Genomic DNA, 17347 nt, shown 5'->3' with positions numbered 1-17347 from the left:
AGAAGGTGGGGGGGCTGGTTATGAATCACAAAACGTTAATAACTTCAAAACGATCAAAGTTAGACCAAACATTTTTGCAGCACAAACCAGCACAAACGTAGCACAAACGATTGGGGAATTCGACATGGTTGGAAGTAGGGTTGAACGGTATACCGGTATTATTATAGTAGCGCAATACTAATGGATCATATTCGGTACTATACCGCCTCTGAGAAGTACCAGTCCTATTATTGGCTTTATTTTAACAAAAAAATCTTACGGTACACTAAATATATGTTTCTTATTGCAATTTTGTCCTTAAATAAAATAGTGAACATACAACACAACTTGTCTTTTAGTAGTAAGTAAACAAACAAAGGCTCCTAATTTAGCTGCTGACGTATGCAGTAACGTATTGTGTCTTTTATCATTCTAATATTTTGTCAACATTATTAAGGACAAGTAGTACAGAATGAATTATTTATCTACTTGTTCATTTACTGTTAATATATGGTTATTTTCTGTTTCAACATGTTCTAGCTACACTTCTTTTAAAATGTAATAATCACTTATTCTTTACATTAGTTTTGTATGATACCACAAATTTGGGTATCAATCCGATACCAAGTCGTACCAGGATCATACGTTGGTCATATTCAAAGTCCACATGTGTCCAGGGATGTATTTCCTGAGTTTATAAACATAATATAAATTTAAAAAGAAATTAAGAAAATTTTGTGATGTTAAAAAATACAAATGTAATCATAGTAGTATCGACTAAATACGCTATTGTACGTTTTATCATTTCAGTGGATGTTAGGTGTGGATCCTCCAATGGCGTTTGTTTATGTTGTAGCGTCCCGGAAAAGTTGGTGCTGCAGGGAATTTTGGGAATTTGTTCTTCGTGTTTATGTTGTGTTGCGGTGCAAATATTCTTCCAAAATGTGTTTGTCGTTGTCGTTTAGTGTGGTTTCACCATATGGCACATGTTTATGATAGTGTTGCATTGTTCATACTGCCCCCCTTAGTGTGACATGTATGGCTGTTGAGTAAGTATGTCCTTCATTCGCTCGTGTGCAGTGTGTTTAAAGCATACTTGCCAACCCTCCCGAATTTTCCGGGAGACTCACGAATTTCAGTGCCTCTCCCGAATTTCTCCTGATTTCCAGCCGGACTTAAGGCACGCCCCCTCCAGGTCCGTGCAGACCTGAGTGAGGACAGCCTGTCGTCACGTCCGCTTTTCCTTCATATAAACAGCGTGCCAGCCCAGTCACGTTATAACATCTACGGCTTTTGGAGAGTGCACAACTGCGCACGCAACAAGAAGGAGACGAAGCAGAAGAACGAAGAAGAGACAGTCATGGCCACGACGAGCGACAGAGAATAGAACGAGGATGGACAATTCAACCCTAAACTCACTCCTTTCCTGCAAATTAAATTTCACAGATGCTGCCCATACCTATGCTCCTTTAGAGGCTGTGCTACTGGCTGCAAAGCATTGCACTTTCAAATACAACAATGAGTAGAGGAGTGTCATGTGTGTGTATATGTGTAAATAAATGAACACTGAAATTTAAGTATTTATTTTATTTATATATATAATAAAATACATAAATATATATATATATATATATATATATATATATATATATATATATATATATATATATATATATATATATATATATATATATAGCTAGAATTCACTGAAAGTCAAGTATTTATTTTATTTATAAGAAATATTTGAATTTCAGTTCATTCTAGCTATAAATATACTCCTCCCCCCTTAACCCCGACCCCCTCGGCCCCGCCGACCTCAAACACCCCCCACCCCCCCCCCCCCCCAATCTCCCGAATTTGGAGGTGTCAAGGTTGGCAAGTATGGTTTAAAGTCAAAATGATTGTGTCATTAGATAATAGTCAGGCACTCTGAATTCTTGGCTAGGCTTTGTTAATGTTAGACTATATGATATGTGGCATTTTTAGTATGTAAAACGGACCAAATTCGCCACTAACTTAACAACAACAAGATTGATTTATCAAAAATAGTTTCAAAAGATTGAAAGTTGCTATCAATCCCACCTGGGTGCTCGGGCCCCGATGCACCCACGGGATCGGCGCCTGTGGTTGGCATACTTGCCAGCCTTGAGACCTCCGAATTCGGGAGATGGGGGGTAGCGGGGGGTGTATATATTTTCAAGTATTTCTTATATATATATATATATATATATATATATATATATATATATATATATCAATAATCCGTTCATGAATGAGTATATCCGTTCAGCCACCGTGTTCAATGGAGAAGTCTGATCTACAAAATTTGCAGGCAGCATAGCCCTTCCCCTTCGAGCTGCCCTGGATGAACTGAAATTATTTTTTCCAATCATTTTGGAACTTGCAAGCGTACTTCTTCTTCTTACTCGTCGTCGCCATGTCTCTTCTTCGTTCTTCTGCTTCGTCTCTGTTATGCTTTTGGACATTACTACTTGCCGTAGTTTTGAAGCAATGCATGATGGGAATCCGGATGTTGTGTGTCAGTGTATTAACGTGCCTGGAATAAACACACGCTGAGAAATAGCTCCGTGCCTGCATACTTTATGGGTTATAGATAAACTTATGGATAACGGAGACATACAGTATATAATAGTCTCCTTTTCAGGTGAGAGAGGACGCTAAAGGCAGTGCCTTTAAGGCACGCCCCCGTGTGGAAATCGGGAGAAATTCGGGAGAATGGTTGCCCCTGGAGATTTTCGGGAGGGGCACTGAAATTCGGGAGTCTCCCGGGAAAATCGGGAGGGTTGGCAAGTATACGGACATTTTTAGTATGTAAAAACGGACCAAATTCGCCACAAATTAACAACAAGATTGATTTATCAAAAATAATTTCAAAGATTGAAAGTTGCCATCAATCTCGATCATACTTGCCAACCCTCACAAATTTTCCGGGAGACTCACGAAATTCAGCGCCTCTCCCGAAAACCTCCCGGGACAAATATTCTCCCGAAAATCTCCCGATTTTCAAACGGAGCTGGAGGCCACGCCCCCTCCAGCTCCATGCGGACCTGAGAGCGGACAGCCTTTTTTCACTTCCGCTTTCCCACGATATAAACAGCGTGCCTGCCCAATCACGTTATTCCATACGAGGCGCCCGGCATACCACCGACGAGCATGGTGCAGATGGAGAAGATCTTCTCGGCGTCCGTGTTGGCGCACACGTTGCCAAAGCCGACGCTGGTCAGGCTGCTGAGGGTGAAGTAGAGGGCGGCGATGTACGAGCTGCGGACCGACGGGCCGCCGACCGTGTTGTTGACGTATCAAATCAAATCAAATCAACTTTATTTATAAAGCACATTTAAAATTTACCACAGGGGTAGCCAAAGTGCTGTACAATGGGCAGGTTAAAAGATAATACGAGAACCGAGCAAACACAACACAACACAAACAGAACACGATAAAAAATAAATAAAACAACAAAAAACAAAAAACGTAGGGCATCTCCAGGCGTTTGCCCAGCTCATGGAGCCATCCTCGGGGAAGAGACGGGAGGACAACAGGGTGACAAGAACTAAATCATCCAGACTAGAGATACATTGTATTATTATGTTCATCTTACCTAAAAATAAATATATTTATTAATTTAAAAAAATAAATAAATAAATATATTTTTACTGTATTTTGCTAAAAACACCAAAATTAATTGTATTTTTATTTGCATTTTTTCTGACTCCTTATTACATCCAGCCATAGAATTATACATTAAAATAAACAAATTTGAAATAATTAATTTTAAATGATCATAATAATTCATTTAAAATGACCATATTTAATTATTAAAATAATTGCTTGTTTATCAACAACTTTAGCATTTTATTCATTACATTTTGAGGCTCTCAGAAGCCAAGTTATGTTATATTCCCTAAGATTTATTTATGCAAGTTTGAAGTATCAATTATCCAAACACAGTTTTGTTTGCATATTTTCAGGATGTAGATATATATATATATATATATATATATATATATATATATATATATATATATATATATATATATATATATATATATATATATATATATATATATATACAGGGGCGCCGAAAAGGGGGGGGGTAAAGGAGACGGATTCTAGGGGCCCATGATGGAGGGGGGCCCAGAGAGGCCCCTAATGATGATGAAATTATAATACAGGGGGCCCTGTAAAGATTCTTTTCAGGGGGCCCAAAATCCCTAGCGGCGCCCCTGTATATATATATATATATATATATATATATATATATATATATATATATATATATATATATATATATATATATATATATATATATATGAAATACTTGACTTGGTGAATTCTAGCTGTAAATATACTCCTCCCCTCTTAACCACGCCCCCAACCACGCCCCCCACCTCGGGGGGCGTGGTTGGTTCACCAAGTCAAGTATTTCATATATATATATGTATATATATATATATAGGGGCGGCATAGCTCGGTTGGTAGAGTGGCCGTGCCAGCAACTTGAGGGTTCCAGGTTCGATTCCCGCTTCCGCCATCCTAGTCACTGCCGTTGTGTCCTTGGGCAAGACACTTTACCCACCTGCTCCCAGTGTCACCCACACTGGTTTAAATGTAACTTAGATATCGGGTGTCACTATGTAAAGTGCTTTGAGTCACTAGAGAAAAGCGCTATATAAAAATAATTCACTTCACTTCACATATATATATATATATATATATATATATATATATATATATATATATATGAAATACTTGACTTGGTGAATTGTAGCTGTAAATATACTCCTCCCCTCTTAACCACGCCCCCAACCACGCCCCCCACCTCCCGAAATCGCAGGTCTCAAGGTTGGCAAGTATGATCCCACGGGATCGGCGCCTGTGGTTGGGAGTGGGCTGGGGAGGTCAAAGTTCATCATCAATCTTATTTATTTCTTGTGCATTATCCTTTTTTCAAAACTTTATGTAAATCCCCGCTCCCAAAAAAAAAAGTCCCTCCCTGGTTGAAGTCTTACAGTATAATCGCTGCCTTTGCATCCTGCAGCCCCAACAACGTGTCTGCTGCCATGGCAACTGCGGAGGAGCATCGAGCAGCGCCGCCTGCTTTTGTGCAATGGATGTCGCTCCTAGCAACGACCAATCAAAAGTTGCCATCCCCCCCCCTCCCCCCCCTTTCTCTTGTGCAGGAAGGAGGGGGCAGCGGCGTGAAGACGGAGGGATTGAGTGGGTGGGCTTTTGGGCATCACGCATCACGCCGAGCAATAGGACGCGCGCGTCGTCACTCTCGGTCCTTCCTAGACGTGGATTGGTGGAGGCGGCCCCTGACTTTGCAATCATATAAACATGTCTGCCGCTCGCCCATATAGTGTGTGAGCCCCAAAAAAAGCCTTTAGCAGGAGAGCGCGCCGCTGCTCTACATCAAACTGCGTAAAAAAAAAAAAAAAATAAAAAAAAAAAAAAAGTCTCATTATGCATTTGCCTGCCTCTGCTCCGCAGGAGTAAATCTTGATTACCGCGCGGGGATGTGCACACGCACGGACGTGGACGGCTTTTTCCCGCAGATCGCTCGCGCTTTCATCACTATCAGCAGCCTAAGTACGCGCGCCTAACATTTTGGGGCTTTTTTTTTCTTCTTCTTTCCCCGCTGCGTGACAGGAACGTAGACCCCTCCTCTGCAGGGCGGGGCGTGCATTTTCATTTTTCTATTTTTTTTTTTTTTTTTTTTTTTTTTTTGCGTGTGTATTTTTTTTTTTTTTTTTTTTTTTTTTTTTTGCTGCTGCTCTCCCCCTCGTGTTGCCTCGCTCTGACACGTCTGCACTGAGTGAGTGGCATTGGCACGCTGTCAATCGCTCACTATCAAACAACATAAAACACACACAGGCGCACAGGCTGCACCTCATAAATTCTATAGCTAGGTGAGATATTTTATTTTTTTTTTGTATTTCTATTTTTGGCGCATCGCTTTTTTTTGTAACCCAGCGCGTCTTTACTCATTTCTAACCCTGAGCTTCTTCTTCATCTTCTTTTTTTTTTTTTAAGCAGAAATCTCACAACTTTTTGCACATTTTTTTTTTACTATCAAAACACATTGGACACTACCTTTTTTTTTTTTTTTTTTTTTTTAAACACACATATATTTTTTTAAATATTTGCAGCGTTGGATATTTTTGCCTGCCCGGGAGGATTTTTGTGGACATTTTTTTGTAAGCGATGCACCGGAGCGCCAATAAATGAGAGATCACCAAAAAGGAGCAAAATCCCACAAAAAAAAAGACAAATTCGTGCTGGATAAGATGGACAACTATCGGCAGTTTTGACAGAGAAGTTCTGCATTAAATAAGCATATTTATGCAATATTCTCCAAACGCCGTCTCCCGTGTTGACACTTTGGACCGCGCGTAATTTGGACACATTTACGCGTCAACATCGCTGCTATTTTCCTTCTTTTTTTTTTTTTAAAGCGTGTGTGTTTCGGACCACACTGCCGTTGCATCTCCCTTGTCTCCGGCACATGTTCTAGCCCGTTTCGTATATATGAGTTTTTCAATTTGCGTGGCCCAGTGCGCGGACTCTTTAGCGGCACCGATGGACGATCAAGCCCGCATCATGCAGTCGATCGGCGGCGTCAGCCTGGCCGGTCACTCGGTACAAGGGGGCATGGCCCTGCCGCCTCCACACGGACACGACGGCACGGACGGAGACGGACGCAAGCAAGACATTGGCGACATTCTTCATCAAATTATGACCATAACCGACCAAAGCCTGGACGAGGCGCAAGCAAAGTTGGTTGTTTTATATGATTTAGTAACTCCCTCAAAGATTGTCATTGTCAGTTCATGCGTAAAAAAAGCAGAGCTGGGTGGTGCGTTTAAAGGCAATCAGGTGTATTTAGTGCCTCATAAAACCTCAAGCACATGTGACAATATTTTAAGCCATGTGTTCCAAAAAAAAAGTTTGTGTGCATGTGATTTCCAGAAGTTTATTGAACGCATCATATTATAGGCATTTAGTCCTATTGACATAGCTATGATAGTCTGGCCCAACAGTGTAAATAAAGTGTTGTTGTTGTTGTTACCTTAGGCAGATGCTTCTGCAAGGCATTCATAGTTATTAATGCATAACGTGACATATCAGTGAACTTATATCAATATGTTATCTTGTCTTATACTGAAACAGGAAACATGGACTCAACTGTCACAGAATGAAACCAGCACTCTTCAGCGTCCTCTGCGAAATCAAGGAAAAGACAGGTAAGAGTTTGTTTGTTGTTGTGTTTCAAAATTAGTCTAATGATCATATTGTATTGAATAGTAACACACACACACACACACACACACACACATGTCTTGCCTCCCATTGAGAGGAATGACTGCAGTCCAGGTCACGGGCAACCTATGACCGGTTTAATTAGTCACGCTGTTAAATATGACCGTGTGTCACAGAAGTCGTTTTCTATGCATAATGTGTATTTTTTATTCAATTAAAATGGGTAGATGTTTCTCCATCGTTTAAGCCCAAATTGCTTTGATAAAAACAAATAATCATTAGCAAATAATTTTGCTTCAAGTTTTAAATCATACAGCATATAATCAAAGCAGTGGAAAAATATGTTTAAAAACAGCAATTTTATATATTTTTTTAATGTTTCTACATGAAATAACTACCGTATTGTGCTTTAATTATGATTTTTTTTTTAATTCTGGTACAACTGATATCTATAGTTTCCAAAATGATAGCAACTAATGCACACATTGTCATCCATGCATATTTCAAAGGAAACATAATGTATTATAATATCTGAGATTGATATCGTCACAAGATTTTTCACAGCGTTTTCTTTCCAAGCGAGCGTTAAAAGCTGCCACACTGCACATTGACAAAGTTACTTTTTTTACTATTCACATGACAGCTTTCTGTTATAGTTTCAAGATTATAGCAAAACGTGCACACATTGTCATGCATGCATATCTCAATATAAACTTTTTTTTTAATGTATTATGTCTGAGGTAGATATTGTCACAAGTTTTCACACTGTTTTGCTTCCAAGCAAACGTTAAAAGCTGCTACACTGGACATTTTCACAAAGTTCAAAATTCATAACAGACACACTTGCCACCATACAACAAGTTTTTTTTTAATTGAAAAAAAAAAATTCTTACATTTTGAATGGTTAATGTAATTGCACTTCTTTTGCCAAAAGACATGATCAACTATTGCGTCTTACAGAACTGCATTTTCTCAGAAGCATAGGAAGAAAACAATGGTGTGAGTTTGGAGTCATTTTAGCCAACCTGATAACTTGTCAGATTTGTGACCTTTGTGCGGTTTATGAGGAAATTGGCTCGGGGGAGATCATAAAAGTTTATGAACTCCCCCCTACTCAGGTGGCGGCCACAGAGGCAGACAGAGGGTCGGTATAATACAGTATAGTCGAGCCGAGGTGCTCATGCTTTGTGTCGCCTAGCTGTTAAGACAAAGCAAAAGGAAAAAGGCAGAAGCGATGCAGCTTTAATTGTGCAATAAATACTTGTAAATGACTTTTATATTAACTTCAAACATATTTTTACATTTACTACTCATGTAATGCCCTGCACTGGGCATTTTTTAATGAACACTTACATGAAGGAAGCGCAGCAGTTTTAAACTGGAACTCAAAAATAGGCTGCAGATGAAAAATTATAGATGCTTGTGTTGTATTCATGGGTTTTTTTGCATGTAAACAAGTGCAGGTGTTATGAGTGTGTTTGTGCATGGGTAACCTGTGGTTGGGAGTCAGTGACAGAGCTCAGCTGGTGTGGTGGCCTTGTTGACCGCCTTGTTTTTGCAGCACACAGTGCACCTTTCACTGGCCCGTGTAGCATCGCTCAGAGGGAATCCGTGGCCCTTTTCATGTCCCCTCACATGACACACGGGGGTCTGTATGTCAGCTATGGATATGGTCTTAAATGTTGGAACTGACAGCGATCCCAGGATGTAATGGATAAGAGCAATTGCTATAATTTAGGAACTCATTCAGTGCAAATATAATATTTTGCACTGAATGCCAACTTTTCTAAAAGCTGCATTGAAGCAACAGTGAGACCTAATAAAGAAGGGCTGTTAACTCATGTGATTAGTCACAAAAAAAATATCGCATTAATCATGTATATACGTAGATTAACCATACAATTGATTTTGACCGTGCATGCTCCCTTATCTTAACCTGAAAGGTGGTATGGGTTGTTTTACGGTCAGTGATCAGGTCAATGCATACGTTAGTAAAGCGACTCCAACTGGTGTGTTTGGTGGCAAATTTAATTTAAAAATGTGGCCTGACTGGACTTTACATTAAACTGTTACCAGGTTTTGAGCAAATAAATGTAGTGCATGCACGTAGCCTAAACCTTTTTCAAAAACAATGTTACTGAATGACATTGTGACGATACAATTTGCAACTATGCCTAAATATTGGGATATTTTTTTTAAGTTAATTTAAATCAAGCAAGTAAGTAATAACCTGTGATTAATTATAGTTAATCAAAATTCCAAAGTGTGATTAATCTAATAAAAAAAAATATATAATAATTTCACTGCACTAAAAACAACTTTTAGAACTTCCAGGCTCTTGCCTAACTGTTTTTGTTGAGCTTCAGCATTATTCTGCATTGCTAATGCCTTATAAGTATTCATTCACTTTAATATGGTAATCAAGCATTATGCAAAAAAAAAAGGAGAAAAAAAAAGAGAGATTTGGTAGCAGCATGAAGTCATTTGCCTGTCACCAAATTGAGTGTTTTTAAGGACCACCCGCATGTACACTTTCTTTGGATTTACTTTCAGATAAAAGTCACGTCAGAGACATTCTTTGTCTTTCAGTCCAACGGTTTGTGCCGTATCGACAAAATTGTCAGTTTTTATGCGTTTCTGAATTTTAGGACAAAAGGCACATTCATGTCATACATATATATATATATATATATATATATATATATATATATATATATATATATATATATATATATATATATATATATATATGTATATATATATATATATATATATATATATATATATATATATATATATATATATATATATATATATATATGTATATATATATATATATATATATATATATATATATATATATATATATATGTATATATATATATACATATATATATATATATATATATATATATATATATATATATATATATATATATATATATATATATATATATATACACACACGTATATATATACATATATATATATATATATACATATATATATATATATATATATATATATATATATATATACATACACACACTAATATACATATATATATATACATACACACACATACATATATATATATATATATATATATATATATATATATATATATATATATATATATATATATATATATATATACTCACACACATACACATACTTATATATATATATATATATATATATATATATATATATATATATATATATATATATATATATATATATATATATATATATATATATATATATATATATATGTATATACACACACACACAGACATGTATATATATTTTCACGGAAAATTGCCTAAGCATTCCGATGAGTTTTGCAGTCATTTCTGTGCGCTGGGTTTATTTTAACCTGCTGTCTTGCTGCCATGCTTGGACGAGTGGCTCACAGCAGCAGCAGCAGCGGGAGAGGCAAGAATAACAAAGGTGAAAGATTACCTCCATATGGTATTTCGGACCAGGAAAAGAGAGGTTGTGTTGCAGGACTCCTCTTTGAGGTGAGGTTTAATCAATAGAAAGAGATTACACAGAACTATTACAGGGCTAAATCACGGAGCGCCACTGAGGGGCTTAGTCCTCCCCACAGCTCTCTCAGCTGCATGGTCGCGCTGCTTTTGCCTTGGCGTATTGACTTGTTGTTATGCTGACCTTTGATCCGTCTGCTTTCAAAAACAATCCGCAAAAAGGCGGAGAGACGGCAAGTTAAGTGACGACCAGCATTCGCACGTTTGGATGGCCTTCTGCAAAAAGATGCTTTCAGGGACGCTTATTGACTCTATGCTGTATGTGATGTTGAGCAGGGGAGACGGCGTTAACTAAATACAGGCCAGGATGAGGCGGTAATTAACCACGAGCAAGGCGGACTAAAAGCATTACCTGCAGCAAATAGAGTTAGGCGCAAGGAGATAAGCATTTTTTGAAATCTGCCGGGAACACTCATCTCAATGTTACCTGACACTTAATGAAGCTGCTTATTTCAATCGGATGGGCTATTATAATTTTTTTTCATTATTTGCATCCGTTTCTGTGTTTAAAGCCACATATCAAGGCGATATGACGTTCCTTCTGCTTTTGTGTTTTTTTTGGCTGCTGTTGAAAAAAAAAGCTCCAGTGCCCTCACAGGAGAGAACAGCAAGCTATTCAGCGGCAAAGACAATTGACTTTGGCTGCTTTTTTTGTCTGGGAGCCCCGGTGATGCGGCTGCAGTGACTAGATAGTGTTGTGCCCAATGGCTCACACACAGCTGGGTTCCGGACTGTCTTCAATAGCCGGGGCCGCTTGTGCTTCCCCCTTCTATGTGGACACGGGGAGATATGGCTATTATCTACGCGAGCTCCCAAACACCTTCTGATTCCCCATCAAAAAAAAAAAAAAGGAAATGAAGGCAAGCCAGGCAAAGAGAGAGGGCACCAGGAATATAACAAAACAAAGAATACATCAGCTTCATTTGGGAGGCTCAATGCTTTTGTGTTGTGTATATATAGATGCCTTTGCACTGCTGCTATCTGCCTTTTGCACGATGATCCAGTGGTGTCTCACCATCTGCAGCCATCTTGCATATTTCCCTCTTTCTTCCTTCCTCTCTCTCTCGCCCTCCTTCTCTTGTCGCTGGAAGCGTTTTCCGCGGGGCTCCTGCGCGAGCAACAGCTCATAATTGTTTTTTTTTTGGTTTTTTTACCCCCACATACGTTATGCAAATGAGTCTTTATGGCAACCGGCATAACAATTAGCATCCTCCAACAATATTTTAGTAGGTTAATTGTGAAATTTCTGTATTGTACTGTCTGAGTTGTTAATTAGGCATGACAGAGGTGGTGAAATAGTTATCTGCAGGCGTTGGCAGCCAGCAGAGGCTGCTTGGGATGCAAAAAGGCAGGATTGATTGAAACGAGTCGGCGTGGGGCTGCCACGTAGTCTCCACTTGCTCTCTGTCGCTAGAACTAGTAAATACTACAAACTTCAAGTTCAAGCTCAGGTAACACTTTAGTATGGGGAACACATATTCACCGTTAGTTAGTTGCTTATTAACATGCAACTTAGTAACATATTGGCTTTTAATTAGTCATTATTAAGTACGTATTATGCCTTATTCTGCACGGCCTTATTATACAACCAGTAAGGCATTAACTAAGAGTGTTCCCTCAATAACCTCAGAATTATTGCTTATTAGTAACCCTAACCCTAACCGTAACCCCAACCCCAACCCTAACCCTTCTTTTTTCACTCTTTTCTATCGCCCCACACCAACCCTTAGCCATAACCCTAACCAACTATTTTCTTTATGCCTAACCCTAACCCTAACCCTAACCTTAACCCTAACCCTAACCACAACCCCAACCCTAACCCTAACCCTAACCGTAACCCTTCTTTTTACACTCTTTTCTATCGCCCCACCCCACCCCAACCCTTAGCCCTAACCCTAACCAACTATTTTTCTTTATGCCTAACCTTAACCCTAACCTTAACCCTAATCCTAACCCCAACCCCAACCCCAACCCTAACCCTAACCCTAACCCTTCTTTTTTCACTCTTTTCTATCGCCCCACCCCAACCCTTAGCCCTAACCCTAACCAACTATTTTCTTTATGCCTAACCCTAACCTCAAACCTAACCTTAACCCTAACCTTAACTCTAACCCTAACTCCAACCCTAACCCTAACCCTAACCCTAACCCTAACCCTAACCCTAACCCTAACCCTTATATGGTCCCCTAGTGTCCAAATAACTCAAAATTAAGTCTCTGTTACTTTAATAAGCAACTAATTAATGGTGAATATGTTCCCCATACTAAAGTGTCCAAGCTCAAAATTAGAGTCCAGTATAAATAGATGACTTCAAAGAATTGATATATTTGGACCCTATTAGGGTTTTGAAACTGCAGCTGCTTCTTGAAAATAAATTAAAAGTTTCGGTTGCATTTTTCCGCCATTACGACTTCATACCATTACACATAAAAAATGGGTTTGTAAAAAAAACTTCCCAGACAAGGAGGAAAAAAAGTTTATTCAACACAAAAGGAAAAAATTACTTATGTTTCCGCAGAGCGCGTAATGTTCCATTAGCTTGCTGTTTTTGAATTTGTTTTTAAACATTTTCCAGTATCAATGTGCTCACCCAAGTCTTTGGACGGGCGAGCTACTATGCATATTTTTAGTACAAGGAGGTCTCGAGTGAAAGACTGGGGCAAAGCAAGTCCTCTCTCGGTAATGACTCTGCTATTTATAGGTCCCTATTTCATTAGCTCTAGTGTTTCCTCCTGGGACAATAGACACCACGATGTTCATTTACTCTGTACACATTACATGTGGACAACTAAATGACCGATCATTTGTGAGTGCATGGACGCTGAAAAGAGTCTGACTGTCCATTGCTGTCGCTCGACAATAGCATGTGTTGCTAGGTGTTTTATTTTCTAAGTGATTAAAGAGCCCTTATTGCTGCTGTGTGTGCTCATACACACCGCACCCCTTAAAATGATACATCTATGTATAGAAAGCAATCGGAATCAGAATCAGAATTAGATCAGAATAGTTTTTTAAAAAAAATGTATTGTAGGGATGTCCGATAATGGCTTTTTGCCGATATCCGATGTTCCGATATTGTCCAACTGTTTAATTACCGATACCGATATCAACCGATATATACAGTTGTGGAATTAACACATTATTATGCCTAATTTGGACAACCAGGTATGGTGAAGATAGGGTACTTTTAACAAAAATTTATAAAATAAAATAAGATAAATAAATTTAAAAAAAAAAATCTTGAATAAAAAAGAAAGTAAAACAATATAAAAACAGTTACATAGAAACTAGTAATTAATGAAAATGAGTAAAATTAACTGTTAAAGGTTAGTACTATTAGTGGACCAGCAGCACGCACAATCATGTGTGCTTACGGACTGTATCCCTTGCAGACTGTATTGATATATATTGATATATAATGTAGGAACCACAATATTAATAACAGAAAGAAACAACCCTTTTGTGTGAATGAGTGTGAATGAGTGTAAATGGGGGAGGGAGGTTTTTTTTGGGTTGGTGCACTAATTGTAAGTGTATCTTGTGTTTTTTATGTTGATTTAATAAAAAATTTTAAAAAAAACAAAAAAAACAAACAAACAAAAAAAAAACTATACTGATAATAAAAAAAACGATACCGATAATTTCCGATATTACATTTTAACGCATTTATCTCTAATTTATTGCCATTGTTTGAGAACGGGTTCACAAACTAGGAAATTTTCTTGGTGCAATCGTGCAACATAAAACACATATAACACAGAATAGGTAATAAAATGAGCTGTAACTGAGCTATCAGTGGCAGAATTACTTTTTTTGGGTTCGAGACTCCGGTGAAAATACATCACCACCCTTGTCTAATGTTGTTTTCTCCAAAGTAGGCAAAAAAAAGAAGAAAAATCCATGTTGTTATTTCTCTCATTTGCAAGCAAGCAAATGAAGACCCTCTCCCCATCGCTCTAACGTTCAACGTTTCCCACATTAGAATGATGTATTGAAGGCAGGAATAGGAAAAAAAAAGACGGCTATGCGATGAAATTTTAATCAGCGTCTTCTGCCGCTTTAATAAGGCAAATAATTCTTATTGGCTGCTGTGTTAAGATCGCTAATATTTAATTCATAACAAACCTTGCATTATTCTGTGTTAGCCTGGAGTTAAGCTCCACACTGCTGCCTGCCAGTAGGCAACTGTGGGGAAAAATGAAGTGCACACTGAGCGTTTTTCTATATGAGTTGAGGCACACCACTATTAAATTGTTTTGATGTTGTCTATGAAATAAAATATGCATGCACAGTGCCTTTAATTAACTATTGCACTGGGAGACGGCAATGACCCCAAGCCGCTGATCACTGCGTAAACACTGGCTCTCCTGCCTTTGTAATTTAGCCAGCTGTCAGTAAGGTATGACCATTGGCTGAGCATACCATCTTTTTTTGTTATTCTAAGTCCTTGAAGTGCATTTTTGTGTCTGAAGTAATGGAAAGATGGCGAGGGGCCAGCAGGCTAGGTGCTGGCTCATGTTACACTGAAACAGCGGGCCCTGTTTTCGTCTCTCGGTGAAATGGCTTAATTGGTGTCAGAGCCCCGGGGATAAAGGCCTCTTGCTCTGAAAACACAGCCACACAGGCCCTGTCTTCCCTCAACCCGGCAGCAAGGACCCGGCGTCTGCTGGTGAACGAGCACTAAGCCGTGGCTTAACAATACCAAATGATGTTTGGGATGACAGAAATTAATATGCGCTTGCTCCCAGGAAGCTGTGATTAATGACGGCAAACGGCGGAATGCTGTTCCTCTTCTTCCTCCTCTTGGATAGGCTTGGAAAAACAAAAAAAAAAGGGGAAGGCTTTCTCTTGTGGAGGTCACCCAGAGTACATCGACGTACCTAACCTGGCACAGAGCGCGTCCACGCGTACACCCGTACGCGCTCGTAATTAGGACTGAGACAATTAAAAGTCCTCCATATCACACTGACAGCATTTTTCATAACATTATGCAAGATGATTTAAAGTGATAATATGGTATGCTGGCACGCGGGAGAGTGCAGAGCATGCCAAGACCAAACAATCCTAATTTGGATCTCCACCAAATCGTAGCCCCCACACACAGATAGATACCCGAATCATGCATACAGTACGTCTGCATTCAGTCATTAGTATTCATGCATTATTCACAGAAATGTCGAACAATGTCCCTCTTGCGCTGTTAAAAGTTTCAAATCTGCACCACGCGGTGGATTTTTTTCTTTTGGGGCCCCATCCCTGAAGTTTTGCGAGAATCCAACAAAACAAACCGCGATTAGGAATCCTATTTGGCAGGATTTTCGCGAGGAATCGCTTCTTAATTTCAAAATTGGAACCCCCCCCCCCCCCCCCCCCCCCCCCCCCGTCGTGGACTGCAATGACAGACACACATTGAGGAAGAGCCAAAGCGTGTGAACAAAATGGTGGTGTGCTGTTGCCATGATAATGATCTGTATCTGTTGTGTCCTAGGAGGAGACACATGAATATTTAATTGTGTCTGCAAGAGAGATCCCTAGACCCTTCTGTTCATTTCTTACTTTCTCTAATGCGTAAACCCCCCCCGCCCCCCCCACCACCACTCCTCTCGGGTCTTTCCTCACTAAGTAATGGTGGATTAAAAATGATACAAATTGCAATGCAAGGGATTTCTAAGGGCGTCCGTCTCTGCAAAATGCAGTTGAAAAGTCAAATGCTAAGTTTGGACAGCCACCGACTTGGTGCGTGCACCTCACGCTGGCTGGCGTCTTGAAATAAGCACTCGCGTTCTCTCTCTCGCTCTCTCTCTCTCTCTCTCAGCGTGATTGATGTGCATTAAGCGTGCACTTTTACATCACAGCCCCCCCGGAAGATGATGTGGGTGCGAGGATATGAGTTAAACAGTGAATGAGTCACCTCCTTTATTGATCCATTGTAGTGCAGGTGTTGCGCGGAGGCGGTTGTCAGCTTTGACCGCCTATAGCACGCCGACGGCGAGCTCTCGTCCTCGTCACGGCTGCATTTGCTTGATGAAAGAACCTTCTTGATGGTCGCGTTCACTCGTGGAGTCTTACACTTGCAGGAAAAGGACCGATGCCTCCATCCCGAGGCTTGTTTTTTTTTTGCTCTCTTAATGCAATTAAGTAAAAGCTTTGCATGCAAAGGGAATCAGTTGTCGAGGGCAGGAGGTGTGGTTCCTCTCTAAATATTCAACATTAGATGCTAAATTATGTGTGTGTGTGTGTGTGTGTGTGTTGGCAGGCCTGATAGTCTGTAGTGTGAAGGTGAAGTGTGTGATGCCTGGAGATGCCTATGTGAGTATGCAGAGCACGACAAGCCTCTCCCGGGTGCTGAAGGAGAGCATGGAGTGGCAGAGTTAATTTATTTAATGACTGAGCGTCTTATATCTCCCAAGCCCTGATTAGAATCCATGCTTGATGAGGGAAGCGATAGAAGGGTTCGCACTGCCCTCAGGCCCTCGCACGCACATTCTTAGTCCCACCCCCTTCATGCACTTTTTTTTTTTATCCAGATAAGAATA

The 17347-nt window shown here is 39.4% G+C and overlaps 1 protein-coding gene across 6 annotated transcripts in view; it reads left to right on the top strand.

The window, feature by feature from the left end:
- The first annotated feature begins 5835 nt into the window (after window positions 1–5835).
- pbx3b (pre-B-cell leukemia homeobox 3b) overlaps window positions 5836–17347 on the top strand; it is a 150484-nt gene continuing 138972 nt past the window's right edge. For 2 of the 6 annotated variants that reach the window (XM_062051122.1, XM_062051121.1), the window contains exons 1-2: window positions 5836–6776; window positions 7171–7244. In XM_062051122.1, coding sequence (XP_061907106.1) covers window positions 6529–6776; window positions 7171–7244 — 322 coding nt within the window. In that variant the 5' untranslated portion in view covers window positions 5836–6528. The remainder of the gene's footprint in view (window positions 6777–7170; window positions 7245–17347) is intronic. The other 4 variants (XM_062051117.1, XM_062051116.1, XM_062051120.1 and 1 more) reach the window with 2 other exon arrangements.

Source organism: Entelurus aequoreus, linkage group LG06 (genome assembly GCF_033978785.1).
Source record: "Entelurus aequoreus isolate RoL-2023_Sb linkage group LG06, RoL_Eaeq_v1.1, whole genome shotgun sequence".
NCBI classification, from domain to species: domain Eukaryota; kingdom Metazoa; phylum Chordata; class Actinopteri; order Syngnathiformes; family Syngnathidae; genus Entelurus; species Entelurus aequoreus.
The sequence above is the reverse complement of the archived record's forward strand: the minus strand, read 5'-3'. Positions and strand labels throughout refer to the sequence as shown.